At 39.4% G+C, this 14208-nt stretch overlaps 3 protein-coding genes across 5 annotated transcripts; 2 read left to right on the top strand and 1 right to left on the bottom strand.

The window, feature by feature from the left end:
• The first annotated feature begins 78 nt into the window (after nt 1–78).
• LOC104819716 lies at nt 79–2291 on the top strand. Its single transcript, XM_010549905.2, has 6 exons — nt 79–336; nt 429–661; nt 1002–1086; nt 1180–1234; nt 1412–1550; nt 1779–2291. The coding sequence occupies exons 2-6, from the start codon at nt 470–472 to the stop codon at nt 1866–1868; spliced, it is 561 nt and encodes a 186-aa protein (XP_010548207.1). The 5' UTR covers nt 79–336; nt 429–469; the 3' UTR covers nt 1869–2291.
• Nucleotides 2292–2382: 91 nt separating this feature from the next.
• Nucleotides 2383–9554, bottom strand: LOC104819715 (DNA mismatch repair protein MLH3). Of its 2 annotated transcripts, XM_010549904.1 has the most exons (24): nt 9236–9552; nt 9049–9100; nt 8917–8964; nt 8646–8800; nt 8505–8562; nt 7977–8034; nt 7750–7842; nt 7511–7676; nt 7379–7394; nt 7052–7272; nt 6906–6975; nt 6745–6825; nt 5287–6642; nt 5011–5205; nt 4694–4767; nt 4397–4597; nt 4146–4190; nt 4013–4066; nt 3811–3917; nt 3626–3674; nt 3151–3210; nt 3002–3074; nt 2796–2881; nt 2383–2711 (listed from the first exon to the last, which is right to left on the bottom strand). In XM_010549904.1, the coding sequence occupies exons 1-24, from the start codon at nt 9359–9361 to the stop codon at nt 2553–2555; spliced, it is 3603 nt and encodes a 1200-aa protein (XP_010548206.1). In that variant the 5' UTR covers nt 9362–9552; the 3' UTR covers nt 2383–2552. The 2 variants fall into 2 exon arrangements, 1 of the variants encoding a protein (XP_010548206.1); XR_772847.2 differs by lacking the exons at nt 2383–2711; nt 2796–2881; nt 3002–3074 and having other exon boundaries at nt 3176–3210; nt 3752–3917; nt 9236–9554.
• A 1387-nt stretch (nt 9555–10941) lies between these two features.
• LOC104819714 (PHD finger protein 14-like) lies at nt 10942–14101 on the top strand. 2 transcript variants are annotated; one of them, XM_010549903.2, is made up of 4 exons: nt 10942–11049; nt 11591–12016; nt 12333–13127; nt 13627–14101. In XM_010549903.2, exons 2-3 carry the CDS (start codon nt 11615–11617, stop codon nt 13077–13079), a joined length of 1149 nt encoding a protein of 382 aa, XP_010548205.1. In that variant the 5' UTR covers nt 10942–11049; nt 11591–11614; the 3' UTR covers nt 13080–13127; nt 13627–14101. The 2 variants fall into 2 exon arrangements, with proteins under 2 accessions (XP_010548205.1, XP_010548204.1); XM_010549902.2 differs by lacking the exon at nt 13627–14101 and having other exon boundaries at nt 12333–13378.
• Nucleotides 14102–14208: the final 107 nt, after the last annotated feature.

The raw sequence follows: 14208 nt of genomic DNA, 5'->3' as shown, positions 1-14208 counted from the left end.
TTAATCAGATACAATCTAAACCGTTGATTAAACAGATCTCATCCGTTCATTATTCACTTTACATCACAACTGTCCGCCGGTAAGTAAAATCGGCGCATCGATGCTTCTTGTTGTCTCAATCTCACTCACGGGGATTTTTCTTGTGCTGGTGTCGGAAAAATTCTTTATTTTCTCAATTTTTATATGGGTTTTGATTTATGAAGGACATTGTACGAGGATAGTTGGAGAGATTATGATTTGCTTTTGTTAATGGAGAGACATAGATATATTGCAGACAAGTTGTTCGACGATAAGCCGCGGAGGAAGTCTATGATCTGCCGATTTGATTGGAACCCAGTAAGAAACTTGCATGGAATTATCACAAAGTTTGTTTTTTTCCCCCTTTTTTTGTTGTGGGCATGTGTTAAAGCAGGCTTCTACTTGAGCAGGAATAGGCAATGGTGTTGTAAAGAACTTCGACTAACGAAGAATGAGAATGGTCGAGCTGTCTATTTGTAATCGGAGATTCACTTACGTGCACGACCGTGAGCGAGCTGGGGGAGCCATTGACACTCACCATGTATTCATCAATAGAAGCAAAGCAAGTGGTTGTACGGCTTGCCTCTCGTTCATTTTCTTGGTGGTTCTTGTCACCGGTTCCCTTTATCTCTTGTTTGGCAAGGTAAGGATGCTTCTCAGTGATATGTTTCTTTATGCCATTTGGATTTTTAGATATAAATTTGCTGGGAAATTGTTGCAGTTTATTGGTTGGCATTTATAAATTATGTATTCTATCGTCAGTAAGTATGATGGACAACACATTCATATTTTTTCCATTTCCGGTAAGAGTTCTCTTGGAGGGCTCTTAGGAATATGCAGTCGAAGTGAACGAAAGATTGATTATGGTTTTGAGCAATCTGTTAATACATGATCTTTGTATAATTCATGTTTTTTTGTCTTTGGTTGATGTGTTAATGCCTTGCCCTTTAGCGTTCCTCATGCAATTGATGCACATAAAACAGGACAATCCCGCAATCATTTTTTCATGGAGTTGCCTTTTAAGTGGATCTTTTGTTATCTTCAAGTCTCAGAAGTCTGTAACCAAAGGTGAGACCCTAATTTATCATGTTCCTGGATTTTGATCAGATGTACCATCCTTTTGTTTTCATACCAAATCTACTTTTTGTTTGAGTGGCCCAGAATCTGTTATAATAATGCCAGTCTTTGGAGTCCAACTTGAAACTCACTATTCAAGGTAAACTTTGCGCATTTAGCATTTTAGCTTTCTATTGTTTTCGATAAGATGCTTTAATCGCAGCATAACCGTGTCTTTCTGGAGAGGTAGTAAATGGTGGCAGTAGTAGTTATACTAATTTAGCTATCATCTCAGCTCATTCCATTCTATGTTTTTGTGGGTTCCCTGTCTCTGCAGTGGAAGATATGTCTCCAGATTTATACCAATTCACAAGATATTGAAGCCTGTGCTTGTTGAATGTGTCACCCCTGTCACCTGTTATTGGAGTCTCTCCTTACTTCTGCGTGGAGAGGAACAACTAACATTGGTGTTTAAGGTAAAGCCCCCTGTTTATTTCAATATCTACCTGATTGACAATTGAAATAACCATTAAAGGAAAGAAGGGTATTATTAGTTGCATATTTAGGGAGGGTAGTAATCTGCTCCTTTTCCTATTAGCCAAGTTCAAGACTTTTGCCAATTATCAATTGTTGTTCAATTCTAGAATCTAGAATGACATGTGGTTTCGTGTTGCATCGATTGTGAACTCAAAACCTTTACTCAGGAACTGCGTCCACCGATGAAGATGTTGGTCCCGATTTGGAAGGCTTTGTGCTCTATTATCGACTCAGGCCAAGATGTAGATATTAACTGAAGAACAAGTTCCATATAGGTGAAGGGCTTTGCATCAAACTCTGAATCACAATGTTAGCAGCAAAGCATGGTAGATCAGACACAAAATCCAGTGTACTGAAACAGAAGCCTACCAAGCTTGTAGGTGATTGCTTTGGCTGTCTGCTTTATGTGAAAGATGATGACAATACCTTCTTCAGGAGCCATGGCTATTCTTCTGCTGTGGTATAGCATAAGTTGTGAGGTTTTGACATGAGCTAACCGGGCTCACTGACTTCCACGAGTCAGCTTTTTCTCTACTTTGACTGAATTGCTTACGGAGTTATTATATAGCTTATTACAATGTCTTGGAAACTTTACTAGGACGCATTAATTGAGAAAATGTATGATCATTAGTCCAAGCGTGAGCTCATCATGGCTTATTTCATGGACCGTTTGTCATTTACCAGTACCTGTATGTTATTTCATAGACCATTAGTCATTACTGTAAGTAAAATGCACATTACAGGCTTTTTTTTCTTCTTTAACAGATGACATTAGCAGAATCCGCCTTCGTTACTGAAGAAAATGTACTAAACATTGTTCTTTTATGGACATATGACTACGTATGATATCTACAGAATTCAACAAAGAACAACTCTAAAGTGAAATATGGCTAAGTGTACAACAAAATCGAAAGCAGCTGTGCAGTGAATGGCCAGTCATGTTAACTTCTGGAAGCGTTTAAACGGGCTTTGGCTCGACCAAGAGCGATGACTTCACGCTGCAAACCGTGCCACGCCTGGTTGGGACTGAGCTTTGCCACCTGTTTGTGAAGTGCCTTCAAATTGACTAAGGGAACTGTCGTGGGTCGACCATGTGCACACTGCATAGTACAAATAGATCAATTCCATAGCATTTTATCCGTTCCTGTAAAGATTGTGGAGCTTTTATATATATTTTTTTTTACCTGGAAACAGAGTGAGGTCTGCTTCAGCTCTTCCACGATTAAAGAGCATTCAGAGGGCAACAGAGAATCTCCGAACATAATTGCACCTTTTAAGTTATCATATGAAGAACAGAGATGTTAAAGGACTCTTCATTAAAAGACCGACTTCTATCTGAACGTTTACTTCTCATGGAGATTTTCGTCGGAGAAACCGGGAATGTACTTACCTCTGCAGGCTTTAGAATTAAGGACTCGAAGAACAGAGGGAGGAATTGTCGATGATCCGTCGGTATCTGCAAGCTGATTTCGGAGAAAGCAGAGTAAGAAGTTAAAAAGTAAGGAAGGAACAATGCTTAGGCACTCTCGAGCTTATTACCTGCTGAAGAAACTCTGATAGATCATCTTCTGATAGATTTACACCCAAAATGCACGGAACCTACAACAAGTGTAAACAGAACCCTCAGTAGAGTGATGATCCATGCAGCATTTGATGAATCCAAAAAAAGATTTTTTATGGGCCCCGGGCCCACCCAGATTAGTAAACGTAGGAATCGTAGGATTAGGGTTTGTATATAAAGCTTTTATTTTAATTGTTTTTTCTTAAAACTTTTAGGGTTCTATTTTTTCTTATACCTCTATATAAAGAGGTTCCCACTCACTAATAAAATCATCACAAGAGTTGATCAAAGAAAAACTTAGAACGTCTAGGATATGCCGGTTCCGACAAAGTAGCTGTAAAACCCTTTTATTTCTTATTTTCCTATATAGAATCCCATCTGAAGTTCCATCAGATTTCAACTAGCATAAGCGTTAACAACTGAAAATGAAATAGCTCGTGTTTGATGCTTAACTGCCTGAAGCGTGATTTGATTTTGTTGACGTCGGATAATGCTCATGTCCCTGTAGGCAAACAATCATGAACTTAAATCAGATGAAAAAAAATACGGTCTACAATCTACGGGTACAAATGTATTTACAGCCAAGTAGAAGATCACTATGCTTTGCAGATCGGCAAGACCAAAGAGAAAGCGATTACTTCTTGAAGGACGTTGTGCCTTGCGCATTAATATTGCAGATCCAGCCCCAGTTTCTTATCTGCTCTGAATAACTTTGGAGCAACTGATATCCCATCTCGGGCAGTGCCTGTTATTAACAGTGGATGATATCTAAGATAAAACCATGAAAAAATGATTTAAGTCCTGCAAATGACATGAGAAAGTATCAGAGTTCAAACACACCAGCTCTTGTTCGGCATCCAAGTGGGTCACCGTCCTCGCTTCCCCAGCCAGAACCTATGCATTTTCTTCGTTTGGTCAAATTGATACAAGCAGACAATGAACCTCGCTATCTTTAGTTCCAAAACCCTTCTACCTTTTCACGAAGTTCCTCCAAGCGAATTCTTTCATCAGCAGCATGCTGTAAGAAAAATGACAGAATAAGGCCCGCACAGTAAAGGCAAAACGTCACATTAACTTGTTAACAGAACTTCTATTGTAAACGCTAATATCATATCTTTTGCCAATGTATTACAAAGTTTAACATGATCCACCGTCTTTCAGATAGAGTTGAGAATCTAAGACAGAAAACTGCAAGACAAGGAGAATAGATGGTTAAAAATGAACCTGATCAATGATGGCAAGCATTCCACTGGCAACAACTGGAATGAATTTCTTATCAACCTGTTGCAGAACCTTAGCATCTTCAAGCGAATCTCTATTCATAGACTCAGGGACCAAGGATTCATCCCCCAGACGGTGTAATAATCCAGAAGATATATCAAGTACACTGTCTATATCCTGGAACTCATGATATCCGTTGGAAACCTGCATAGGAAGGGAATGATTATGGCTGCCAAGTCATTTTCTGCACAAATAGATTCCAGCTGTTAGGTAGAACCAAAACCCTTAAACCAACTGAACCTTAGTCACTGGATGCTTATGGCGCCATTTCGTTATGGGCTCCACTGGATCCAGACTCTCCTCAGAGATGAAGTCTAGAAGATGAGAATAGCAGAGTTAAATACCCAAGATGGAAAGAGGAACCCTATGCTTCTTCCAAGCAAGGAATATTGCAAGGACTTCCATGTATTAAATTTTCAAAGAACAGCACTTGCTCAACAGCTGGAAATAATTTAAAAAATCTCAGGCTTGCTCACAATTTAAATGTCTCCCATCTTTGTAACATTGTCTTGGATTTATCCATTTGGAGGCATAAAAAATTGTTGGAAGAAGTTTACCTCTAATTCCATTAACCTTTTTGGGCTCTGAAGGCACAGTCCTGCAACCATTAGACGCGTCTAAGTCCGAGGCAGAACTCAGTCTTTTTTCTGTATCTTGTCTGCGGTGATATAATACATCATTTAGAATGCTGCCCCCAGGATGTCTATGAGAAGCACCAGAAGATCGGGTCTGACAATACAGATCATCGAGTTCTGCAGAAGTTAATGGACATTATTTTCTCTTCAACCACATAATCAAATCTAGAGCAATAATAAATATCAAAGAACAACTACCTTTGAAAGAAGACACATGGTAAGAGCAAGATGGGTCAGAGTTTTTTGATTTTATCTCTGAACAACTTAAGCTGACAAATCTCTTCTTACATCGATAAAAAGGAGGAGCAGAGTGGCTTCTTCTTGAACTTCGTTTACAGACATTATTCTCTGTGCCACCGCGTTGACTGAACTTGTTCTTCCTGATATTATCCTGTTCAATCCCCAAATTATTTGTATGCCTCCAAAATGATACACTAAAGTTCTCATCCGGATGGGTGTAATTCTCAACATCTATTAAAGAATTTTTGAACACAGTTGCACTAGTTTCTTGGCAATACATCTGAGGCACAATATCATCAATAAAATTGATATGATCATCTTCTCTGAAAAATTTCCCAGATTCTGGCTTCCTTTGCAATCTCAACCTCCCTTCAAGCATTTCACAACGATTGTGATCATCACAATCCCACATGATTTCAGAAGGTGGATCAAAGGGCAAATGAGACAATTCAGAACCAAAACAGCAGTGTTTAACACTCGAGTTCCCCACCTGGGCAACTGAAGCATATTTCTTCCTGACAGATGTGTCTTCACGACGATGAAACTCTTCAGCATCTTTAGGAAGATTGTTAGAATCTTCTCCTATTCCAATGCTTTTACTGTATTGAAAGCCCTGTGGAGTAAACAAGCCATCACCCTGTCCTAAATCCCCTAGAGCACAATCAGAAGTTGTTGACCTTTGGCAAAATCCAAAAGCATCAGAGAAAGCATCACACCAAAAACCATCTTGTTTGGTCTCTATGACGGGAGCCAACCATTCATTTCCTTTATCATTACGGATCACAGGATCATGAGCTAATGTAGGCTCATGAAGAGTTAGGTTGCCTCTTGAGGAGCAACCACGCAGGAGATTTTTTCCGGTACAATTGTTAATATCTAATCCATTATTGAAGTTTCCAAATTCCAAACTTAATCCTTCAGAGACTTTCCTAAAAGCATAGTCAATGTGGGAGGAATTTTCGAATCTTTCTGACGAGTGTTTCCTGGACCTCATGACAGCAGCAAAGCTTGCCTCCATGAAGTCATTTGCATCGAGAACTTGTGGAAGGTCTCCCCTCTTTCCCATCTCCATGGCCAATGATCTTAGATGAGTGTCAGTCTGGTGATCAAATTCACCTCCAGTAGTTTGCTCATTAAGGTGCCCACTTTTATTTTCAAACTCAAAATGTGGAGACCACCATGCATCATTTCCTGAAGACATAGAGTCATCATCTCTATTTACGTTATGAAAATGGGGAAGCAGAATGTTGGAAGACATCTGGTTATTATTTCTCTTGAATTTCTTTCTTGTTGGTTCTACAATTCCTGGACAATCTGCATCCAGAAAATGACATTAATCCATAGCTTATGATGCTGTGCAATCCTGTCCAATGAAGCATGTGCGTTATGCTACTAAAAGTATGACGATTCCCATACCTTCCTTTGGAACAATGATCTCATCAGCTACTTTATGCCTTTTACCTTTTGCTGGCAGATCAGCTCCCTCATCAACAAATTCTATGTGAAATGTACCAAAATGTTGAAAGAATAAACAAAATCTAAGGGAAGTATCAGAATTTGATAGTAACATCGCATACCGAGGCTTGTATCTTTCTTCCAGAGGGCAAGGATGACTTTCTCAATGAAGGCAAGTACAGGTTCCCAATTCTATCACGGAAAATATAGGCAGTCAACTAAAATAGAATTTGTCTAACTAAAATTTGAATCACAAGAAATCTGCTACCTTGAACTCAATGTATGTCTTTGATGGTTCAAATGAGAAATCATAGAGATGACCCGGGCATGTTATGCACAAAATGTAAGCTGGATTAGACTGAGACCGGTTACGCTTTCCTGTTTGAAGCCCATCTCTAAACTTCCAGGGATCCGAGCATTCCAAACTAGCAGCCAAATGATTCAGCAGTTTATGTATGGGGCCTTTGCTCACGAATCTCAAGTTAATATCTGTCACTGTGAAGGCCATACAACCAGATACAGAAACTTGCCAACTTAAAACTCAGAAGACATTTGGTGTACTGTAATCGAGAAAACGAAGCAGAATTGTGGATACAGACACACTGAAAGGCCTGCAAAGAACATACCACGAGATGCGGACAAAAAATTAGATGGTAAGAGTCAAAGCTAACAACCTGAGGAGCACCATGAATAGCTTTAAAAACCAGAAATGAAGCAAGTAACTTACCTTCATCGCAAAGCTCTCTCCAGGAACTGATATATACCCAGAGATATTCATCATTCCATCACTACCATATACTTTACGAAAAGAATTTGAAGCCTCGGTTCCACAACCTCTCATCAACAGTGACAAAGCTGAAGAAGAAGGACTTGCTTGGAAAATCTCTTCATCACTAAAATCAATGGAATAGTGTCAAAAAGGTTGTAGTATGGAATTCGACTTTAAAGTGCTGTGTGGGAAGGCACCTTTCAATATCAAGAACGCTAAAGGAAACATCAGAGTGCACAAGGGCAATCCGGAGCACACACTTCTTGATAAAGTCCAATACCTTCTTGTGGCTTCCATGCAAAACAGATAGCAATTTTTTAAGCAAAAAAAAGGTGAGAATCCATTTTGGAAAGTTAGGAAGGGAGAGAATATAGCTTAAAATGCAAATTCTTTGCTCTAGAAAGAAAATGTCAAAGAAATGAACCTGGAACTCATATACTTCCGTCTGACTGGCTGATTGTAAAAAAGATCTCGGACAATTACTGCATAATAAACAGGCCAAGATTCGAAAAGAAAGTATATTATCTCAAATTATACCAGGGTAAACAGCTATGATCTTATTTTTTTTCCCTATTTCAGACAATATTTTCTACCCCCAAGAATTCTGCAGAAGACAGTGATGGAAACCTAGAATTTCCACCAAAGTAATGAAAGATTAATGCTACTTTAGGGAGAGAGAGACCATAAAATCCCAAAGGTTTTGAGATTGCCCTCTTCTCCAATTTCTTGATCAATATGTTGATGTTCTCATTCATAGATAGGGTTTTCCTTATATACATCAAGAGGATAATGTCATTAGGGTTTTCCCCCAAATGTACAATTACCATATAACCCATTTCCTATCAGACAGCTAGAAGAGCACGAACAGAATCAGAACTCTAGATGACCGAGGTATCTTTCCGGCCAACAGCATCATCAATAGCAAATGAAATCTCCACAAAATATACATTACCTGTTGTGCCACAGTCTTTTCTTTCATCATCTATTCCTAGATACAGGCACTTGGATCCCTGGGAATCCAGACAATAGTTAAAGCATAGAAAAAACTACAACAAATGTGGGAACTTTGAACCGTGTCAGAAATGATCAATACCTTCATAACCTTTCGATAACCATTAGGCTTCCCAATAGCTTTCGTCGTGATTTCCATCAATGAGATATCTGAAATTGAAGCTAGGGCCTCTCCCCGGAAGCCAATACTTTCGCTTGCGGACCCCAAGTCAGTGAAATCCTGAAACTTTGATGTAGCTGTGCGACACATTCCACAATCTTAGTCTCCCAAATGGGGAAAATAAACTCGTATTATTTACCACAAATTCCATATTCTTAAACATATTTAGAGACTCTTGCTGTCTGAAGCTTACCATATCTTTCCCCCAACAAAACCAAATCATCTCGACAAATCCCTGATCCTGCAAGGACATCAATTCCATCGACAACCCCACATCAGAAATGCCATTGGAAATCAAAATCTCTCAGAACACCAACCGACTTACCATCATCGACAACTTTTACACAGCAGGTGACAACGCCTACGAATATTGATATCTGAAAACAAAAAGTGTCGTTCAACACAACTCCAAACAAGTTCCGAGGAAACTATTGGCCTGAAACCCGTCGAGTGACGAAAATTGCTGAGGATCCCATCACAGGAGAAAAACATCAATGGAGCAATTGGTGTACCTTCGTCGCACCAGCGTCGAGGCTGTTGAAGACAAGTTCCTCCACAACCTTCGTCATGTCGAACATGATGACGCCGGAGCGAACGGAATGACGAACATGTTCAGGCAAGGGCTTGATGGTCTTCATCTCCCACTTTGATCAGACTCAACAGCCGAGAACAAACCCAAATCAAGAGAAACCGAGAAATCAATGGTGGGAATTCACGAAATTCTCACCATTCGACATGAATTTGAGAAAGGCATCGCGTTTTGCATCAATATTTCGTTCACTTTAACGGAAAAATCGTCGGCAAATGGAAAACTGGAGGGAAAATCCCAAAGTTTGTGGATTTAGGGTTTGCAGAAAACGACGTCGTTTCCCAAAGCACATACATGGGAAAAAGCATGACGTGGCGTGCGATTAAGACCCGACGTTACATCTGGCATGACGTGGCATTACATGATTGATTGATAGCTTTGGCACGCTGGTCGGTCGACTATTGTTTATCCCCTACGCCGGCCGAACGCCAAGCTGATTTTCTGATATATTAAATAATATTAAACAATAAACTAACATTTTTTATTTTTATAAGCATGATATAAAAATTACTAATTTCTTATTTTCTTATTTAGGGATTTATTTATTGCTCCTGTGCCATTTCCGAATCTATTTGACTTGCGTGCTCTTTACTTAATCACACATTTAGTTGGAGTTAAGACATATTGACTGACCAATCACGTCGTTTGTCACTGCCTTATTGTCGAGATAAATCGTAGAATATTAATTACCGAAATAAATATCAGTGTCATGGCTAAATCACTTGACATTTATATTTTCTAAAAACATATGAACGTGATTTTAGATTATTTATTAGAGTTTTCTGTTTTTGAATTATAGTATTATAAATATTAAATTTAACTTATATATATATATATATATTCAATATATCTTAAAAGTTATAGACATACATTACTCAGATATTAGACATAATTCATACTTATATATAAATATATTATTTTGTTGTGTACAAATTTAATATATTTTACTAATTGACTAGAGATATAACAGTTTTATATGTATATACGTACACATAACAGTTGATCGGAAAAAAGTTTATTCTACCGAATACATCAATAAAAAAACGTTAAACTTTTTAACTGAAGTGATTATTATAATGAAATTGCATATTGCAATATTTTGGACAGGTGGTTAAAAAGACATTAATTCGGTCTAAAATCTCTTGTAAAAATGTAAAAACGTATATCAATTCATCTAACAAATGTTATTTTATATTGTTATATCAATTTAATAGTTTTTAGATAGTGTTCTATGATTTAAATAAGATTGTTAGGCACATAATATATAAACACAAATTTTCTTTTTCTCATATGAAATGTTTCCATATTTAAATTATTTCTGTTTTTGGCACAAAACATTAAGTTAATATTTTATAAGACTAAAAAGAACAAGAAATAGGAGAGACCGTAAAAAACGAGGGGTTTTGACGGCCGTTATTGCCGTTGAATGGACGTAATAAACAGTCTCTGAGAGTCGGCTGTGAAAATTTCTGCCTGAAAACTGTAAAAAAATTGTAAAATTTAAAAAGGAAAGGTAAAATTAATGTGAAAAATTGGATTTTTTTAAAAAATAAGAGAGAGAGAGAGAGAGAGAGAGAGAGAGAGAGAGATTCGTAGGGTTTACATATAAAAACCAAAATGGAGCACAGATTAGAACAAATCCGTTCTCTTCTTCTCCATTCCTCTCCCTCCGAAAACCCTAATTTTATCTTCTTCATCTCTCCCTCTCCGTGTATATTCTCGTTTTACGATGACCAGGTAACTCGGAAGCTGCAGAAACTTGCCTTAAATGGGGAAGAGAGGGCGAAAATTTTGAAAGCTCGTTGATCCGGGACTCTGTTTTTTTTTTTACCTGAATTTTTTGTTGCCTGAATCCGGCGTTTTTTTTTGCGATTCTGTTTGATCGAGAACTTGAGCTGTCGGTGTGTTTTTTTCTGTATTGTTTTTCGTGCTTCTGGTTATATTTTCTTCTGATGATTCACATCTGATTTGAATTTGGTTTTCTACTGCCCGGAATTTGCTTTGGGATGTACGTTTAATTGTGGTGTTTGAGGAATTCGCTGGATTTGAATGGTGTTCTTGTTCTGGATTCTGTGAAGTATCAATGGATACACATATGAATCGCTTTGATGTTATAATCTGGATGATAGGGTGATGATAATGATGAGTAATTTGTGCTCTGATTTGCTCGTTAGGGTTCTCGATCGAGCTGATTTGAATTCTGATTCATTTCTGTTTCCTGGTTGCCTGCCCTAACGAGACACTAATCAATATCTTCTTCGTCGATTTTGGATTTCAGTTGAAATCGTGAACAGATCGATAAATGGAGACAGATGCGTGCGATGTAAACCAGCTCGAATCCGATGCGCTTCTTCCTCCTCGGAAGCGTTTGCTCGCAGGATTGAAGAAGCAGAATTTCAATGGCAATGGATCTCCGAGCCCTCCTCCTCCTCCTGCAGGTGGAGTTTCGTCCTCCTCTACTTCAAATGGCTCCTCTGGCTCAGCCAATGTGCAAACCCATCTTGACAACATACTGGTGTCGCATCTCAACGACCCGAATCTCAGGCCTGAGGATATCGCTGAGTCCTCGAGGTCTGCTGCTGCTGCCGCGGCTAAGAATGCAAAGGTGGCGAGAGCCGCCGCAGAAGAGAAGGCCTTGATCGCTGCCAAGGCCATTGCTGCGGCCAAGAGTGCTTTAGAATTGTTTTACTCTTTCACTGAGGAGGTAAAAAAAATCACCATGGAGAGAGTACAAAGGGATATCCGAAGCAGGAAATGTCAAATGCATACCCATCTAGCATAGCGTTCATCAACCAGGTTAGCCTCCGACTCATCCAAATACTCTAATACGAACCTGCTACCAATCTCGGGAGCATTGTCTCTGTTGTTTTCCGCAGTCAAAGGAGCCACATAAGAAGATTGAATCGGCCGTCCTGATCCAAAGGACCAGATTACATTCCCCGATTGATGCATCAAGGAAACTTTCCCATCACGATCAACGACGAACTCCGTGTTCGGCTCAACCAGCTTTCCCTGAGGAGGTAATTAGTGGGAAGGATAGGTCTCCGAGGAAGAATAAGCAGAAGAAGCATGTTCAGCAGAAGAAGCATGTTCCAGTTGAGCTCTTGTATTCGAATACAAAGGATCCTGGTGCTGTGGATGAGGATTTAGCGCGTAGGTTACACCGAGCTATAAATAGTTCCCCTAGAGTGTTGAGGACTAGCCCTAGTCCTGAGGGGAAGGGTCACAAGAACAAGAAACATAAGGCCATAGTTACTTCTGAGAATCCGATGGTTGAAGTTGGGAGTAGTGTAGTATCTGGTTCTATGTTCAGGGAGCATGACATTGCTGGGGTCGTGGATTCAGACAGCTCGAACGACAATGATTTGGACAAAACCAGAGCAAACGAGAAGACACCCGTTTGCCACAAGGGCAAGGGATCAGATCCAGACAACATGGAAGAAGATTCGACTCCATTGCAGGACAAAATAGGGGATGAAAGCAACTCATTGGGTAAGAGAAGGGGAAGAGTGAAGCTAAAGAAGCTGGCTTTAAGCATTTGTAATACTAAGGATCAAGAAAATCACAAGGAAGGACTCGTCAAAAGCTCCCAGTCTACATTGCACGAGAAGGACGCTTCCGGAAATAGAAACAACGGTAAGTCGCTGGCTCAACCCGAGTGTTGTGCCAGCGAAGGCGTGATTCCGGTCGTATCAGGACCATCATGGAAATGCCAAGATTTGAAGGCTCCTGAATGTGCAAAGCAAAACAAAGCCGTCCGTTCTTAGTGAATGTCTCGTGTGACAGCGAGATCGGTTCGATCGGCTTTAGACGAGGTACGAGTTTCATCATTTCAGTAGAATCCATTTGATCTTCTTCTGGCGTTTCACCATCATTTTTTTCCCCGTTCCAATTCATGGGTTTTGAATTGAAGATATAATACAATATATGTATATTGGAGATACATATATAAATGTTTACATATATGGATTGTTGCATTTACAGTGTTGTAGATCTAAGGTGATATAAATTTGGATTCATAGACGAGAAACGAATGTAATAATAAAGTTGATGTCTTTTTGTTGTTTGGATGCTGTGTTTCTTGTAGATAGATCTCCACTCTGAGATCTTTCAGCTATATATCTCTTTTTTATAACCAGAATGTTGTGTTTCCAGCATCTTTTTTTATTTTCTTTTTATGGATGGCAAAAAAAAATAGTTTTTTCAACTGTTCATCATGATTTGTATATATCTCTTTTTATTCTCGATTCCGATCGCTTTCGTAACCGGCGGCGACTTCACCGTGAAACTCGAACGTGTTTTCCCTGAACGCAGACTGCCACTGGAGTGTCGGCCTTGTGTTAGCAGTACCTTGTGCTTCTGCCAATAAATTTGAGTCCGTACTGACCAAGTGCCGGACCCAACGACGGATCCGGTCCGTCTCCGCTCCGACGAGCGGAACCGTCAGCCTTATCGTCGCCGCCACCGGACGCCGAGTCAGGATCTCCTTCAGAGCCGCCATTGTCGGGGGAATTCCGAGATCGGCCTCTTTCTCCGCAAGTAAAATTCCAGGCTCCAGGGTTCTAAGCCTTGAGTCTGGGCCTTGTTTTGGGCCTTTGAGCTTAATCAATAGGCCCAATTCAGAGCAGTCCCTACCCAGTCAAGCCTTCATCCTTGGAAAGAAGACCTTGTTGAATTGGATTTTATACGTAGGATGGCATTTGGGATTTCGGTTCGTTATTTTCTAATTCGGTTTGGAAACAATTTAGTCGGTTATATAATAATTGTATTAAATTAGAATGGATGTGAATCGGTTCGGTTCATTTTTGTGTCGGTTTAGTTTAGTTCGGTTCATTATATGAATTATTAAATAAGAACCAAAACATAATATTTACACATAAATCTGTGAATAATTCG

Source organism: Tarenaya hassleriana, unplaced genomic scaffold (assembly GCF_000463585.1).
Source record: "Tarenaya hassleriana unplaced genomic scaffold, ASM46358v1 Cleome3, whole genome shotgun sequence".
In the NCBI taxonomy this organism is placed as follows: Eukaryota; Viridiplantae; Streptophyta; class Magnoliopsida; order Brassicales; family Cleomaceae; genus Tarenaya; species Tarenaya hassleriana.
The sequence above is the reverse complement of the archived record's forward strand: the minus strand, read 5'-3'. Positions and strand labels throughout refer to the sequence as shown.